This window comes from Lissotriton vulgaris, chromosome 4_1 (genome assembly GCF_964263255.1).
Source record: "Lissotriton vulgaris chromosome 4_1, aLisVul1.2, whole genome shotgun sequence".
Taxonomy (NCBI): Eukaryota; Metazoa; Chordata; class Amphibia; order Caudata; family Salamandridae; genus Lissotriton; species Lissotriton vulgaris.
The window spans coordinates 1,850,882,315-1,850,900,855 of record NC_141691.1 but is presented as its reverse complement, the minus strand read 5'-3'; the positions used below and the strand labels follow the sequence as shown (position 1 = coordinate 1,850,900,855).

The 18,541-nt window shown below is 41.7% G+C and overlaps 1 protein-coding gene across 2 annotated transcripts in view; it reads left to right on the top strand.

The window, feature by feature from the left end:
- The window catches only part of TAF2 (TATA-box binding protein associated factor 2), a 765,870-nt gene that overhangs the window by 162,410 nt on the left and 584,919 nt on the right, over positions 1–18,541 (top strand). For both annotated transcript variants that reach the window (XM_086966160.1, XM_086966159.1), the window contains exon 7: positions 9,066–9,250. In XM_086966160.1, coding sequence (XP_086822286.1) covers positions 9,066–9,250 — 185 coding nt within the window. The remainder of the gene's footprint in view (positions 1–9,065; positions 9,251–18,541) is intronic.

Below are 18,541 nucleotides of genomic sequence, written 5' to 3'. Positions count from 1 at the left end.
AATCTTTTTGGTGGAGTTGTTTTTTTTCTACTTACTGATGGACAATGAAAGTGGAAAAAATTCGAATTTCGTTTTTTGTATTTGTTTTCTTTCAAGCACAGTAATGAGCCAAAATATATATATAAGCTTGGGGGAGAATGTAAGAGAGAAAGATAAAAACCTAAGCCCAAAGATAGGACTTTGGGGCATACGAACATCTGCTTTCAGATTTCTTGAAATTGGGTGAAGGCTCCTTATCACAAACTCATAGTGTGGGTCACAATACTTCATGGAGGAGGGAAGAGACAACTCAGGGTACCTGGTGCTTCAGACGAGTTAATAGCGATAATACTTTCACAATGCCTCCTGTCTCATGACCAACAGGTTTGGAAGAGACTACAGGGACAAGCAGGCAGTGTAAAAGGTATAACATCATACTATAAATAGTTACTTACCTTAGTTGTCCTTCTTTTCTCAAGGGCACTTGGTGGCACAACTAAGACGATCCTACAAAGAAAAAGAGAAGAAACATTCCAGGGCACCAATACAGCGTATAGGAAGTGCAAGAAACAGCCTATACAAGACATTGTTATCACAAAGATTTTTTCCCCCTCTTTTTTTTTAAATAAAACCATAATTCGTAAAACAAACCAGACAAGCCTCCTAAGGATTATTTCTACCCATCCCTCCACATTAGGGCATACAGGAAAGGCCCTGATCAAGGATTGGTATTCCCAATCCTGGCCATGAATGGTTTTAGGAGGGATTAAATAAGATGTACCCTCCTATCCAACACCAGTCGAAGAATACCTTTGCCAGTTTTCCTCAGTATTCCCACATATCACGCAGAACGGTCCTTATATTCTTTGATGTGAGGAGACTATTTGAGTTTTATTTAAATGTAACAAAATATATAAGGAAATCTAGCAAGCTTTTATTCAACTGGGAACCACTGCAGACTGGTTTTATTTCCTCCAAGCAATCAATTTCCTGATGGATGGTCTATTGTATTTCATTTCCTTTCGCTATCTGCTATGCAATAGCCTCTTTCTGATAAACCAAAAGCTCCTTCTGCATAATGAAAATGGCTATTGCTGCATTTCTAAGTAGATCTTTATTGAACTTTTATATTTTAACAGTCATAACATAGGCCATGCAACCATAGTTGGTTAGATCTTTACAATTATGTGATCTTGGCTGGTACTAGTCCCAGCATGCTATCATTTGCATCTGCCACGTGGTATTATGCTCAGTTTATACAAGTTATACTCAGCCGCAATACAAAGTCGGGCAACAGTCATTGCAATGAAAATAAGATATCTATGTTTATATAAGGGAGAACCCTTACCAACATCCGGTCCAATACCCAAAAGCATCATTATAGGTGTTATAATAATTTGAACTCCTATTACTCTAGACAAAAATTGTTCAATGTGTGGAATATAATTTGTCAAGCAGGCACATGAAAAAAAAAATATGCAACAAATCTGCATGATCCCCACGGCATCGAAAGCATTTTCCATCTTGCCCGTTCCCCCATTTTAACATCCGTGCCGGCGTATAATATAAATTTAAAAAAAGATGTAAAACATTGAGCTTTCAGGTTTGCAGACAACAGAGTCTACCTGGATCTAATAATAGGGTCCTTTAAGCTCAAATTCTCAATGCCCAAGACCACAGCCCATTTAACACTATGTTTATCTAGATCATCCTTTCTACAGGATAACAATAATTGGTACAGTGCCCCAATTTTGACCTGACTTTGGACAGCAGTGACTACTGAACTAGACTACAATCTGACTCTTTTCCGAAAAATAAAATCTCTTAACTGTAGAAACTTAAAAAAAAGATTTTGGGGCAAATTATACTGTCGTGATAATTCTTCATAAGACATCAGGAAACCATCATTACAAAAGAAATCCCCCAGTTGGACAACGCCCGTACCCTTCCAGCCCATAGCAATATTTCCCCAGAAAATTGAAGGAAGAATATTTACAGCATTTTTGGGGGTATACCGGGACAGTTTCTCAACTAGGCAGAGCTTTCGTATTCTTTTCCAAACATTAAAAGCAGATATAAGTACCTTAAACCTTGTATGCTTGTAGTAACTGCCATCAGTTTGTTTAAAGAAGCATTGACGTGCTACAGGACCCAGCAAAACCTGGAAAATAGACGGGGCCTCCGCAATGTTATGTTACCAACATCTTCTCCAGTAAATAAAATACGCATTTTTAAAAGAAAACATTCGTAAAAATATAAGGCAAAGTCAGGAATAGCAACCCCTTCCCCGCTCAATAGATAGTCATAAATCTCATTGCTCGTCTTGGTTTACCCGGGGCCCAGAGAAACTTAGAACAGATAGACTGCAGGTGCTGCAGTTGTGCCACAGAGATTTCCAGCGGAACTATTCGTAATACATGCAACACCTTAGGTAAAACATTCATCTTAAAAATATTGCTTCTGCCGATCAAGGTAAATTGCATTCTGGACCATCTATCCAACGAATCTTGCATATTACGTGATAAAGAGATCCAATTGACATTAACCAATTCATCCATAGATGCCCTAATTTTGATACCCAGATACACCACTTCTTTTACCACACAAGGGTCTTGCATATTCACCTGATCAGTAATTAAAACCTGAGTCTTAGCAACATTTAGTTTGTAGCCAGATACTTGCCCAAATGAAAATGCAAGCCGCTTAATCTCTTTAAGCGCTAAAACGGGGTCAGAGGTAGTTACTGCAATATCGTCTGCGTATGCAAACACTGAATAAGACAGATTGTGAACCTTAAAAGGCTTGATCAACAAGTTATTCCTTAGTTGTTCAAAAAACGGATTTATAAATAGCACAAAGAAGAGCGGGGAACAGGGACACCCCCTGCCTTGTGCCACAAATAATTTAAACCGTTTCAGAAAGTAGACCCATTAACGCGATCTTAGCGACCGGCGAAGTGTACAAAACTTGTGGCCATTTATAAACCGTGTACCAAATCCCATCATTAACATCAATTCCCACAAGTAAGCCTACACGGTTGAACGTCTTTTCTGCGTCCAATAATATGAGGCCTAATTCCCGCTTCTCGGTCTGCGCAATATCAAACAACGTCACCACCTTATTGACGTGTGCTACTGTACTACGCTCAGGGATAAAACCATGCTGATTTTGCGACACTAAAGAAGTTATGACTTGAGGCAATCGATAAGCTAAAATTTTAGAATAAATCTTGCTATCAAAATTCATTAATAAAATTGGCCTATAAGAGCCCACCAATTCAGCATCTTTTGCCTTTTTTTCCAAAAAACACAATAGTGCCTTCTGCCCGTGATTTAGGAGCGGATCCATTCTGAGCAGCTCTAAATGTACATAACATATCATCCTTCAAAACATCGAAAAATGACTTCTAGATTTCTGCCGGAAGTCTGTCGGGTCCAGCCGCTTTCCCCAAAGCTAGTCCATTAACAGCTGTTTCCAGCTCTTCCATGGTAATTGGCTCATCTAACCTCAAACTTTCAGCATTATCAAGCTCTAATATGGGCCAATCCCTATTATATGAACTAGGTATACTAGAAGACAGCTTTTGCGTATACAGTTCTGAATAAAACTATTGAAAAATAGCTAAAATCCCTTTAGGGTCCTGACACCGTACTCCAGCATTATTCTTTATATCCGCAATACACCGCCCAGATTCTTTCATACGTAGGCGAAGCGCCTGGCACCGGCCGACAGATTCGCCAAATTCATGAATTTGTTTCTTATGGACCAGGTATTTCCTGGCATTATCATCATTCCAGACTTCTTTAATTTTAGACCTAGCCACCTCCACAGCCTCCTCTAGTACTTGCAGATTACCTGCTCATGCAGCGGTCCCGTGAATTAATTTCTTTTTCGCTTCCCTCAAATTCGTATGTAGCGCCAACATCTCCTGTTTTCTCTTCCTATTCTGGTAACTCACGAAGCTTAGTGCCTCCCCTCTGAAACATGCCTTGAATGAATCCCATACTATAGCACATTGTGTAGAGTAATGATTAATAGAAAAAAAATTCCTGATCCACTCCGACATGCATCCCAGAAAATCTTCATTCAGACATAATTTCCGGTCAAAAGAAAATATTTGAATCGGAGGTAAAAAAGCAAGAGCAGGAACGCCAACCACAATTGGAGAGTGGTCAGATGTAATTTTTGATAAGGTTTGCATTGAAACCCCATCAATTAGTGAGCCCGAAACAAAAAAATTATCTAGACACACAAACTTTTGGTGGCGAAAAGAATAATAAGTATATCCCGGATCTACCACATTCAAGTCCCCACAGGCATCCACTAGTCCATGATCTATTACCAGATTATGCAAAGCTTTAAACACTTTTGACTTGCGTCCCTTGTAGTACCGGGGCCCCTTCTTTAATTCTCCAATGGATAAAGATATATTAATATCCCAACAGACTAAGAGAGGTGTCCCCCATATTGCTAACTCATTATTAAGTTCTATTAAAGCAGAAGCGTTGTCCAAATTGGAACCATACATTTTGCAGAAGTAAATTTAATCTGCCCTATCAGACACTCAACAATGCTCCATCTCCCAGCTTTATCAGCTAAGTTTCGCCCTACTGCAACTAAATTGGGTCTAGCTAGATTCGCTACCCTCCTGATCAATGATGATTGTTGAGAAGCCACTAGTAACGAATACCCCAGCGTTTCTAAAATTGCGCGCTGTGACCAAGGGATGTGTGTCTCTCGGAGACATACCAAGTCTGGATAGATGCTACGCAGCTCTGCAGAGATTCTATTTCTTTTATGCCAATTATTAAGGCCACTGACATTTAATGAGCAAACCCCCTTAGTCATCATAGTAATAATAATTTGACACTGTCATATCAACCAAGCCTTCATCGCATTTTACTTGAAGAACCATCCAAATAAATCTAACTTTATTAACTCCTTGAGTTACTTTGAGTTTTTGACCCATTTTCCCCCACCTCAGTGCCCCACCCGCCCCACCAACCCATCCCCTTCCTACTTTAACCACCCTCACCACCCACCACCCCCTTAACAAGGCTTTAGGACACAAGGTCCTGTAGAGGCAGGTTGATCGCACTCCCCCTTGCCCCTACTCATAATTGTATCTAAACACAGTAATACAGAAAATTCAAAATTACAACATCGCTCAGTCAACAAACCAAAATTAAACTAACACTACATTGTTAGCCCCTTAGCTAAGATGGCTAAGGTGACCCGGCCACTTACATTGATTTAAAAAAGTCTTTAGCCAAACTCTACCTGGAGAAAAAATATGTGCGATCCCTAAAAATAAATTTCAATTTTGCTGGATTCAGCAAATATGCGTGCGCATTTTTTGCCTGAAATCTGGGGATCATCTCGTGAAGCTGCCTTCTAAGCTCAACTGTTTGCTTACAAAAATCTGGCTGTACAAAAAACTCAGTCACCCCCTGATCTTTTTTTTGTCAGGTCGCTCAGAGCGATATACATCCTCTCGAGCGAAAAAGCTATTGATTGCAATTAACAAAGCTCTAGGGCGCACATCCTGCTGAGCATTACTATCGCCCAACACAGGGCGCCTATTAAATGGAAAACTATGCGCTCTCTCAATTTCACGGTCCCAATCCCACTTGGACAGTTCCGGGAGGGATTTCGTAAAGAGTTCAACAATATAACGCCGTGGGTCCTGTCCTTCCTTCCCCTCGGGAATCTGAATCGCTCTCAGGTTATTACGCCGAGCACGGTTCTCAATATCTGACATCTTCCATTGTAAATCGTCCTTGACAGATTGAATAGAAGCAGTTTTAGATTTTTGCTGAGCCAGTGCATCCTCTAAATTGGATATCCCAGTTTCAGCTTCAGTCACCCTAGAGACAAAATCAGCCTATGACTTAGACATCCGCAGTACAGAGTTCTGTAGCTTCCTACATATATTCTGGACTCGCTGGTTCTCTTCACGAGTTTCGGCCCGTTGAGACATGATAGATTGATAGATAAGAGACAAAGAAATCTCCTCTTCCCCTAACAGCTGTAAATTCTCAGTAGAGTACTGTGGAACTTTATCCTCATTTAACGGCCATTTTTCCGCACAGTCAGAGATTGCCCTTCATTAAGGCTGGCAGCATCCTCAAGGAATGAGCTACTATGCTCACTACCATCATTAATATTCATCTGAGTTGCGTATTGTAGCTCCGCCTCATCCCCTGATGCATTAGATTGGTCAGACAATGAAAAGAAGTCGCCAGACTCTGTATCAGGCATCACGTTTTGATCATCAGGTGAAGTTTGTGAAAGACAATCTGATACCTCTCTCGCTCTGCCTGTAGCCGTCGACTCCTCCATTACAACGCTGACCCCTTCTCTCCATACCGTGTCTCCACCAGGATTTAAATCACCATTTCCTCGTCCAGTACTCATCATTACACCACTAGAGGAATCATTGCTCTGCACGGAAGATGAACAAGTCACAGACATAGAATCCACAATTAAATTCAATTGTGCAGAGCCATTGTATGTAAATGTATTTGAGCTTATATAGCGCACAGCTACCCGCAGTGGGTTTCCCGGCGCTTGCTTAGGGAACCCGTCCTGGTATTCCCCTGTGAGATAACCCTCGCAGGGTATCCACAAGGTGAAAGCCAGGCATCCCGCCGCGAGGGGCCGTTGTGGAGATTAAGCAAGCTATTGCCCAGAGTCGCAGAGTGTGAACCCGTGAGTCGAGAAGGCACCGGAGCGAGAATTATCGAGTCCATGGAATTTTTGAGCCCAAGACCCGCCGAGGCGGGGAATTGAACCCTGGTCCAGGGCCGATCTCAGCTTCCGGGTCTGCCGCCTCTAACCCCTGAGCCACACTTCTCCACGACAGAGGGGAGGGGCAGTTGACCTTTGCGCTTTTCTTTAGTGGCTGAAAATATCGCTGGTATTTTCTTCTCCACTTCCTCTTTATCTTTGTCTTTATTTTTGGCTGATCCAGACACCAGAACAGCACCAAGACTCTCCCCAGCTTTCCCAGAGTTTTCCAAGCTTTCACCTGTGTTATCTCGTGCCTCCACATCAGCACTACTACCATTGATACTCACATTATTTTTATCAAGCGCCCGGGGTCTCCCACGCACTCCCTTAGGGAGCATCTTGATTATTTAATCTCTCCTCAAATGTTGTGTGGCAATTAAATCATAGCACTTTATCTCACCACCGCGGGGATATCACAAAACCCCAACAATCCACACAGATGCCTGAAAACGCCGTATCGTCAAACACCGTCCGCCGACTCAGTCGGGTACTGTACCTCCTGGTAACCTTCTCAAAGAGGCAGACAGATGTTCACTCTAGCCCGCAGGCAAGGTAAATCCACTGCTGAATGAGAAAGACACCAAAACTCCGCTGTCCAAGCCTGGGTCCCGAAACGCCAACGCAGCAAACTCTGGACTCCCAGGGCTTCTCTCCGTTCAGACAGCGCCAGCGCCCGGCGTCACCACTTCATCGCACTGCCGGACCAGAAGTCACAAAGCCGCTGTAAGTGAACCGGCAACAAGGTAGCAACAAGGTAGCAACAAAGTAGCGATTATTGCGCTGTAGCCATGAGAGGGGGCAAAAGAACGATCCTCCTATGCGTCCGCTCCGGGCGCCATTTTGCCTCTCAGTCCTAAATGCTTTGTTTGGTCTTCTGAATGACTCATCCAAGGTGGTCTCACCAGCGATCTGGCTAGCCCTTAATATTTCTCCTGCACTGGGCCAGTAGCGTTGACCGTTCAGCTTGTGTCCATTTAAGCACATCACACAATGGCTACTGTTGCTTTGTTAAGAATCGTCCCAGTTCCAGATATTTGTAGAGCAGATACTTGAACGACTATTTTTATTTTTTATCAAGCATTAGATGCAGACTTTGTCAGATACTATAGTTGGTCAACCTAAGGAATATCTTTCAATAAGGTTCTGCTCCTCTCTTGATGGCTTTGCCGTTCAAGATTAGAACCCTTGTGCTTTTTGGATGAGTTTACTATTTTGTTCTAGGACTGTCAACACTGTAGTTACAGTAGGAAATGTTACTTATAATCTTAGTTCTGCATTCTAGCAATCTTCATGTAATATCCCTCCCACCTCCCCGGTCCTTCCAAATCTGAACTGCAAATATGTAGTCAATCAAAATTACAGTTTGGCATGCTTATCAAAGAGAAAAAGCTTAGCCTATGAGGCCAGTGCCTGAACAAGACATGATAGGCAATGGAAGCTGCCGGGGAAGGAACAGTGCATATTTGCAGTTCTTTGGACATTGTCTATTAGGGTATTTTCGTTGCTGTGCATTCTTTGATCTATGAGCTTAGGTTTTCTTTTGGTAGAAACATGTTGAAACAGTCCCATATGTATTATTTAAAATAACAATGAAAGATTTTGGGGAAAAATCGATCCTGCTGAGGCTGTGGAGGCTTTTGCCTGCATTTGGGAAATTACTGTTTTTCACCTTTCATGAAAACATATTCTACGTTTGGAATTGAAATGTTCCCGGTCACCCCATACAAGCATAAATGTTCTCCGTTTATGACTTTGGTGAAGAATCCTATAATGCTGAACTAGAAATACAAGGCATATAATCAAGGCATACTTTTCATATGGATGAACTATCATCCAACGTTGATGAAAATGTCTCTAGTAAAATATGTACTACACTTAATTGTGTGGCTCTCTGTGTATGGTTTCAAATCCGGCCCAGTTATAAGGAGACATTTTACATAGGCAATATCATGCTAAATGGTATTTTCACTTACGTTTTTGTAGTTTTACTCTGGAAAGGAAGACTAACTATGAGAACCGTTTCTCTCTGCTCCAAAGACTATGCGGTCATTTGACAATTCCCTTTAACTCTATACCTGCCTATCTTCTACCTCATTGTATACTGTATTTAAATATCTTGTTTGATATAATTCTTAGAAACTGTCTCACTGCAGTGTTTAATGCTCTACAAATAAATACATTTGTAATGCTTTTTGGGTTGTGCGTCTTTGGTACTTGTGTAACTTCCTACGTCAATAATTTCTGTAGAGATTGCAGGCATTGTTTTACAAATGTATTATTACTTTTCGTTTTAGGTTACTCATTTTTGCTTACCACAGCTTCTGCCTCTTTTGAAGCATACAACGTCCTACCTCCATGAGGTATTTGAATTTTATGAGGAGATTCTCACCTGTCGCTACCCATACTCCTGTTTTAAGACTGTCTTCATAGATGAAGCTTACGTCGATGTAGCTGCTTATGCTTCAATGAGTATTTTCAGGTTGGTGAGAACATAGTCACATGTTTGTACTTATCAAGTTATACATTCATTGCAGAGGTCTCTTGCTACGGATATGCAAGGGGTTCAGTTGAAAAATGTAATAGTGGAACTTCTATTTAAAAACAAAAACAAAAAAATGTGTGTTTATATATATATATAAGTTCTTTCTGGGTCCCTGAATGCTGTCACTCGCTATCCACCTCCATTTGTATTTGCAGTTTCACCTTTCTTGTATTTAATTCTATAGTATCTAAACACATATATTGGAACCCTCTTGACAATCATGGCGTAGCCACCCCATAACTTACTTTGTCATAAATAATGTTGTAACCTTGCCTTTCATTTGGGCTGGAAATCCCAGGACTATCCTTGGATTCAGAATGATCGAATTCTTAAGTGCTCTGATCTTGCAACCAGTTGTTTTTTTCTATTTCATGTTTAAATTAATGCCCCTACTCATCACCCTGAGGCTGTTTGTCAATGTCACAAGTAATTACATTCAGGTTGCTTGTTCTGCCTCAAACTCTGTCAACCCACAAATGAGTTTATATTTTTTTTGTTAAATGAGAGATTGCTATTGTCCCCCAGTTAACTAGGGGAAGACTCTGCTTGAGAGTGCAACTGATGCCTTTCTATGCTTTACTTATATATTCCAGGTGGTAAGCAAGTGTCTACTTCCTTTATTTATTTTTCATATTGTAATTTGTATGTAAAATTCTCACGGACTCTGCAGAAGTTTATTTCCTTCCTTTATATACTTCCCTTCTAGTCCGAACCCCTTCTCCAATACTGCTAGCAGTTACTTTGCAACATTATTATGTAGCTGTTTGATGAGGTGCTGATGGAGAGTTTACTGATGCAAGATGCCTACCAGGTTGCTTTCCCTTACTTCACTAATACTATTTCACAGTCACAATTTGCTCTTATCACCTTTTCACTTCTTGTGCCTCTAATCTCAGTCAGCCCAGTACTGATCATGCTAATTCCAGAACAAGACCTGCACTGAAAATCTCTCTGAAAATCCTCTTCCCACACATTGGCAGATGCTCTGATTTGTCTAGTCATATTTTCATTTTGACCACTTCTCTCTGTCCTACCATATCTAGCATCATGTTCTTTGCAGGGCGCTTGCAGTTGCTGAGAAGCTACTTTCTCTTCCACCTACGTGATGTAGTTTTGGGTACAGGATATCCAACAATTCATCATTCCCCTTGCCTAAATCAGTAGCACCATTTTTATAGTTGCATGTGGCTCGGGGAGTAGGCAGGACTCCACCATAAGCTCTTTGGTAAAGGAGTAAACAGGCAATTTCAGATAAAGAAATACACTGTTCTTCATTGCCTTAAAGGCTCAGTGACATATTGCCCTTAATTTAAGATTGCAAAAAGCAAACCAGGATACAAACCTGGTCCTTTTCCAGGGGTGTAGAGAATAGGAAGTCATATCTTATCCCATAGGCATCTTGACGACAACACCAAGATTATGAAGTCAAAAGAAGAGTGACATCTCAGGCAGCATACCTGTCCTGCTCCTAATCTTTTCTTTTCAGTAGCTGTATCACCCAGTTGTGTATCATAAAATGGACAACTTCATTTTGGTAAGCTTTCAAATCACTGAAAGAATGAGGTGGGACATTAAATATTTGAATGACAGTTGAGGGCGTAGCCAGTGCATCAGCCATCTGACCGCTGCACAGTTCTCTCTATATATCTATATTTGTTGGACTTGGCCCTTTAGGGGGGTTCATCCCTAAACTTTTTTCTCGTAGCCTTTTTCTGTGACCTGGTGGTAGTGGTTTTGGGACTCTGGGGACTTTAGCGCGGTTGTCCAGTGTAAAGTGTGTGCGCGCTCTGAGTTACATTTGGTGAGATTGGTCTGCCCTCCCATAGGAATTAATTGGGGGGTTCCCTGATGAGTGTGTCAGTAGTAATTCCTGGTATGAGAGGAGCAGTGTGGTCAAGTTTAGTATGGTTGGAATAGTATTAATAAATGCTACGCAATGGTGTGCGCAGATTTAGTATGACTATTTTAGAAATGCACCTTTTAGAAGTTGGCATTTTTGTGTGCTATGTGTCTGCCTGCCTGATGTGAATTGCATGTCTGGCTGGTGAGTGACAGGAGCTGGAAGGTGTGTGTGGCTCCAGGAGGGGCAGGGTGAGTCAGCACTAGGCTGAATGGGACATCTGGGCTCGGAGTAGTGGGAGGAGTAATCCCCTGACCCAGAAAAAGGACTGTGCCCAGTCGGGACAATGCTGGCTCCCCCCCTGTCATGCGTCTGATCACCTAGTTCCCAACTGACAAAGGGGAAGAGGAGCTTGGAAAGCAAAGTGCTCCAAATCCCCCATGAACCAGTTGCATCTGGTTCACCAAGCCCTACACTGGGGACAAAGGAGGGAAAATGTGCTGTTCTCTCCTTACTTGGGCTGGGGGAGACACTCTGCCAGGAGGAACCGCCGTGGGACCCAGCTGCAGCTTCTTGGGGGTCCCTGCGTCCGTGCCTGCCTGGCTGCACTGTTTTTGGGTGTCCCCAGCCCTAAGGACTTGTTATTCCTCCCTGCTAAAAGACTTGGTGGCTCCTAGCGCCCTGTGAGCGCTGTATTTTAAATTGCCTAAGGAGAGGGGAGCGTGTGGGCCTCGCAGCGCTGAGCTGCGTCATCTGCCAAGGGAATCCAGATGTCTCGATTCCCCCGAATTGCAGAAGGAGAGCGGGAGCCGGCCCCGCGGTTTGGTGCGCCTTTGTGGGAGCCTACCCCGCATTTTTAATGCCAAAATAAGCGGGAGCCCACCCCGCTTTATGCTTTTGATTAACGGCGGGTGGTCACCCCGCTTATGGTATCTGGAAGCTGGGTGCCCACCCCGCACTGTGCCGCTGCCGAAAAATCACTGCCGCAGCCTGATCCTAAAACCGAAAGTCAGGCCCCGCGCCTGACTTTGGGCGGGGCTGCTGACGAATGCGAGAGCCTCCCGGCTCCATTTCCGCCCCCTCTGCTCTCGTGACCAGAGGAGAGCCGCAGGAAGGGAGGAGAGGGACTGCAACTTATCCGCGGGGCTCCCATGGTGAAGGGAGAGCCCCGCATGTTGCTGCACCGGCCGGAATCACCCAGAGGAGCGAGGTGTGGCCAGCCGAAGTCTCCCCAGTGAAAGGAGCAGAGTCCTCGTGGAGTCCCCGGTGAGTGATGGCTCCCACGTCGAGGCACTTTTTCGGTGCCTTCTCCCTATGGGAGACCAGAGGAGTCGGGGCGAGCCCCTGGTGAGTGGAGACTGAAAGGTGGAGCAGTGGTTGTGATGATTGAGGGCACTAGGAGCCCAATAAAGGAGGCTCTCGAGGCACTGCGAGTGCCAGCATATTTTACCAGCTTCCCCACCAGCCAGTGGGCAGCTGCAACACGTCGGCCATTTCTTTTTAGAAGTCCCGGAGCGGGGCTTGGGGCCATTTCAGTTTGGGTGTCCCAGAGTGGGGATCCCCAGGCACAGGGGTGCCCAGCCAAATTCTCCAGCTGCACCGCAAGAGAGAGCGGGCAGTTGCAACGTTGGGACATTTGCTGATTAGGAGCCCCAGTGTGGGTTCAGGACGCACATTAGTGCCAGCCCCATTCTTTTCCTTGGGAGCCTTTCGCTTGGAGGAGAGAGGGGTGAGTGACACTCTTGCCCTGCCCCAGCGCTTCACGTACCTTCCCTGTAGCTGCAAGTGGCAGCCTCCCGCCCTGACATTTTGGACCTATAGCATTTACGCCCCAGAGGAAGGCCAGTTGGCCTAGGGTCATTTTGGGGGAGATTGATAGAGCGCCAGGCTCTACAAATCCCATAATGTGTTTATGCTAGTGATTGGTGCATACTGTGTTTTATGCCCCTTACGTGATGATTGATATGCTAAATGGGATTTATGTTATGAGGTTACTTTCTACTGTGATTTATGCCCCTAGCGCGATTCATGATTAGGAGGTTATTGCATAATAGGTTTATGCTTATGAGGTTGGCGCATAATGTGTTTTGTGCCTGATGTGATGCTGATTGCATAAAATGATTTATGTTGCAGGATATAATACTATGTACAGTATTTTGCCAGAAATTACTGGTTGTGCTCTACATTTACTATTTGTACTACATTTACAATTTGTGCTTTGTGATGGTTTTGACATTTGCCTTCAAAGAGGATGCAGCAACCAGAATTTATGCTTTGATTCAAGAGGATACTTCGGGGGCATCCACACACAGAACTAAAGAGCAAAGTATCAAACATCTCCTTTATTTATCTAAACGAGAAGTAAATCAACGGTTACATGCGAGCACACTGATTAAGTACCATCGGGCCCTAAGGATTCCCCGGGGATTACGTGTCGCCTTGAAACCTTCACTGTGCAAGAATGCAAAAACATTTCAAGAGCGTTGGTACGCTATTCTTAACAAGTGTTCACTAGACCTGATCCTGTTAATTGTAGAAGAATTATCTAACATCTTGGAAGAACTATCGAAGGAAATTCTTGAAGTTAAGGATGATCTAAGCAAAATGATGTCAACAGAGGATTGGTCAAAGATATTGGAAGATATCAATAACCAACTTTCCAAACACTCCCAAGAGGTCAATGAACGCAAGATACGTAAATTTAAACGAGACACTTTAGATTATAAATTGGGGGAAGTGTATACATGGGCTGATGTCTACGCCCAACGACGCAGAAACCGTCCATATACTCAAACCACGGATACGTCATCTTCCGCTAGTGACAATAGTGAGCGTCAATCTCGCAAGACTCAACAGATAAGAACCATGACTAGCCATACCAGCGCTAAATCCACTGATGGATCCATACCTACGACTTCTGAAAAATCTACACCTACCACCTCTGGAAATGCTTTTTTAGAGGTAGGCCAAGACGCAATAGAAGACCCAGGCGGGGAAAACACAAGAGAAAAGGAGAAGGAGAAGGAACACCCGAACACCAGAAGTATGAATGTTCCGAAAAAGGACAAGAAGAAAACAGTGAAGGAAACCTAGTTATTAACATATCTAACTACAAACTTGCTCCTCAAGAACTAGCTATTTTACAAAAGGGTATCTCATATGTACCAACATCAGACAGTAATCTATTGGAACTTGAAATAGACCTATTCAAACTGATGAGAAAACTTCGTTTGAGGAATTTTTTTGACAATGTGATACAAACAGAAACGACTGGTGAAATAGAGGAAGACGATGAACTTATGGGCTTAAAGAACCGGAGTACGTTTATGGCTCCCATGAGCCATAAAACCCTTGACCTATTCGAAAACTTGGTGAAAAAAGAACTCGATTCCTTGAAATTTAAACCCACCAACAGAAAAAACCTATCACGGAGAGATTGGGATACCTTAAAAAGACTGTCTAATAATTCTGAAATAACTTTTCAAAAAGCTGATAAAGGAGGAGGATTGGTTATTATTAACACTTCACACTATGAGAATAAAGTATTGGAACATATAATGGATCATAATACCTATCTAAAAGTTGAGAATAACCCCACCAAAGAATTCGGTTTGATATTGAAAAAGATTGTAGAAAAAGCTGTAGAGATGGGCACCATAAAGGAGAAAACTAAAATGTTCCTACTTGTCACGAACCCCAAAAGTCCGACCTTGTATATGCTACCTAAAGTTCATAAGAATCTCACAGACCCACCGTTTAGACCAATAGTCTCTACCTGTGGGAGTATTCACGAACATACTGGCCAATTCATTGATAAATACTTACAACCGAGTGTGAAAAAAATGAGATCTTTCACCAAAGACACGACTGACTTCATCCTAAAACTACAAAAAATAAAATGGCTAGAAGGAGAGGAAATCACATTATGTACAGCTGATGTGTCATCACTCTACACATCTACCCCTCACCAATTAGGTTTGGAAGCCATTGAACACACATTGTTAAATAGCAATTTGGAACACACTATGCAAATATTCATCATGGAATTGGTGAATTTTTCGTTGTACCATAGTTACTTTAAATGGAAGGAGGAGTGGTTCCTCCAATTAAGCGGTACTTCCATGGGAAATTGTATGGCCCCTTCGTATGCGAATCTGGTAATGGAAAGATTTGAGGAAGACTACATTCTGTCAAACTTGGAGTGGATGCCTCACATCCTAATGTATCAACGCTACATAGACGACATATTCACGTTGTGGAAAGGTAATGAAGAAAGTGCAAGGTTGGCCATTGAAACATGGAACTCGTTTAATGAGCACCTTCAATTCACCCACACAATTTCTGATACTCAAATTACATTTCTTGATGTCCTGATATCAAAAAAGAGTGATTGCTTGGAAACAGACATTTTTAGGAAATCTACCGACAAGAACAGCATTCTTCATTACTCCAGTCATCATCAATATTCTTTGAAGGATAACTTACCCACATCTCAAATGTTGAGGATTAAAAGAATCGTATCTGATGAACAAAAAGTTGAACTTAGAATCAAAGAGATGTCTGAAAGATTCATTAAAAGAGGATATCCTGCAACTGTCATTGCTAAATCATCCCTAAAATGTCAACAAATCACACGGAATGAATCTTTAACCAAAAGCAAGGAAAAGGAAACCACCAGGATGGTGGTAGTCACGAAGTTCACTACGTCTAGTCAGACGTTTAAGAAAATCATCAACAAATATTGGCCAATGCTAACTATGGAACCTGACTTTAAAAACACGTTCACTGAACCCCCTCTATTTGCTTATACTAGGAACAGAAACCTAGGAGAAATCATCAAGAGAAAAGAATTAAGTAAAAAGACGTACACAGGCACCATGCCTTGCTTGAACTGTCAAAACTGTCACAACATCATACGTGGAAATGTTATTCATCACCCCATGCGGGGTCAGGAAATCAAACTAAGAGTATCTGCCACTTGTGAAACTAACAATGTTATTTATCTTTTAAAATGTCCTTGCGGAAAAATTTATGTAGGGAAGACTGAACGCAAAATTCGTCTGCGCATAAATGAACATAAATCCAATATTAGGACCAAAAATGCTAAATCCACTGTGGCTACCCACTTCCATGAATTCAAACACAATATTGCGCAATTGAGGTTCCTCATACTGGAAATTGTTGAAAAAACTGAGGGAAAAGATAATAACAAGGAACTATTGCGCAGAGAGAATTACTGGATGTATCACCTACAGGCTCTAAAACCGAATGGTTTAAATGAACGGACTGAATTTGTTTGTTATCTATAAATTTTCTGAATATTGATTATATTGCTCTTTACCTTCTGATCATGTGATGCCCTACTTTGATTTTCATTGTACTTTGTTGTATATACTGGTAGACTTGTAACACTGCACGTCGATACTCTACCACCTTAAGATGGCCGCCACACTTTTGTTCTCGGCCTCGCGTTTGTTTACACTAGTCCATCCTACTATGTTTACCATTCACTCGAACACTCGCGTTTAAAATCTCCACCCAATCGTTACTAACACCACTGCACACGGTGTACCGGACGTTCATCTGAACCCGCGTTTTCATCTTTTTTCAGGTAAGAAGTCCTGAAAATGTTACGACGTTTTCTGAAGCGCTTTGGTTTTCTCGAAGCGCGAGTCGAATATTTCTTACAATGTCAGTACTACCCATTGTCTGACACGCGATTCCCATTACCTTTTCAGACTAACTTTATTCCTGTCAACCTGATTACGTGAGTAGCTGGCTATTCACAGTATTTTATCACAGCACGTTTACACTTGGTTTATAAGGTTTATCTGGCTTATAAGGTTTACACTGAGATCGTATGAGTGTTGATTATAACTGTGTTTTGGTAATCGCATTTATGTATTAATGAAATGTATACTTTGGTGTTGAACTTTAAATTTATTGGTTGCATTGTATCTTTCTAGAATGTACTCCCTGATGAAGAGCAGGCAATCTGCTCGAAATGCATTGGAGGTTGGAATATGCTAAAAAATATAATTTCATGATGCATTTGAAATAACAGAAATGAAATAATAATTGAGTGAAGAAAATTAACTTTTACCTTCTGAATGAATAAAATTCAACAGGTTTAAACAAGAAGCCTTCATTGTGATCACTTACAAGGAGTGCCCCATTTGGGATTTGTGACCAAATGTCTTTTGGAAACACACAGCTATGATTTAATTCTACGTTTCACTGGACGGAAAACGTACCCAAGGGAGCAACCTTAAACCTATCTGAAAAAAACTCACTAACAACTAAAAATTTTCTAAAAAACTAGAGGTTGTGCACTTGTCCACTTGTTCGGTTTTGACAGTGGCCCAATTGGCCCGGCCGTGTGTATATAATAACCTGAAATTATTGCCCAGTGCCAGTTGGCGCAGTGTATATAGTGTGATTACTATTCTAATGTGTTTTATGATAATACAAAGGCTATTTTTGATATAACCTTGTGTGGAGTTCCTTTTGTAGTGTGCCTAATATGTTGTTGCTGTCTGGGTGTTGCGCAAACACTTTACACATTGCCACCGGGATAAGCCTGACTGCTTGTGCCAAGCTACCAAGAGGGTGAGCAGGGGTTATCTTTGGCGTGTAACTCCCTTGCCCTGACTAGAGTGGTGGTCTCTGCCTGGCTTTGGCGCAAGCCTTAGCCAACCAGAAATCCCATTTCTAACAATATCTATATGTATATATCTCTATATCTATCTCTATCTATCTATCTATCTATCTATCTATCTATCTATCTATCTTATCTATCTTATCTATCTTATCTTATCTTATCTTATCTTATCTTATCTTATCTTATCTTATCTTATCTTATCTTATCTTATCTTATCTTATCTTATCTTATCTTATCTTATCTTATCTTATCTTATCTTATCTTATCTTATCTTATCTTATCTTATCTTATCTTATCTTATCTTATCTTATCTTATCTTATCTTATCTTATCTTATCTTATCTTATCTTATCTTATCTTATCTTATCTTATCTTATCTTATCTTATCTTATCTTATCTTATCTTATCTTATCTATCTCTCTCTCTATATATATATATACATATATATATATATATATATATATATATATCTCCCAACACAAGTTCCACCAAGACTGCCGAACTCCAAAGCGGGTGCATCCTTTATCGTGAGGGTGGGCTCACATACATTTCTCTCCAAAACAAACGCGGAGCACTCACGGGATCTTATTAGACATTTATTTCGATGAGCAGACTCGTTTCAGCGATTTGCCTTCCTCAATGTTCGTAAAGTCAACACTGCAAAGTAAATGAAATGCTTTTAAAAATCATTTGCCTAGCGCAGATCATTGCGAATGGATACACGTCAC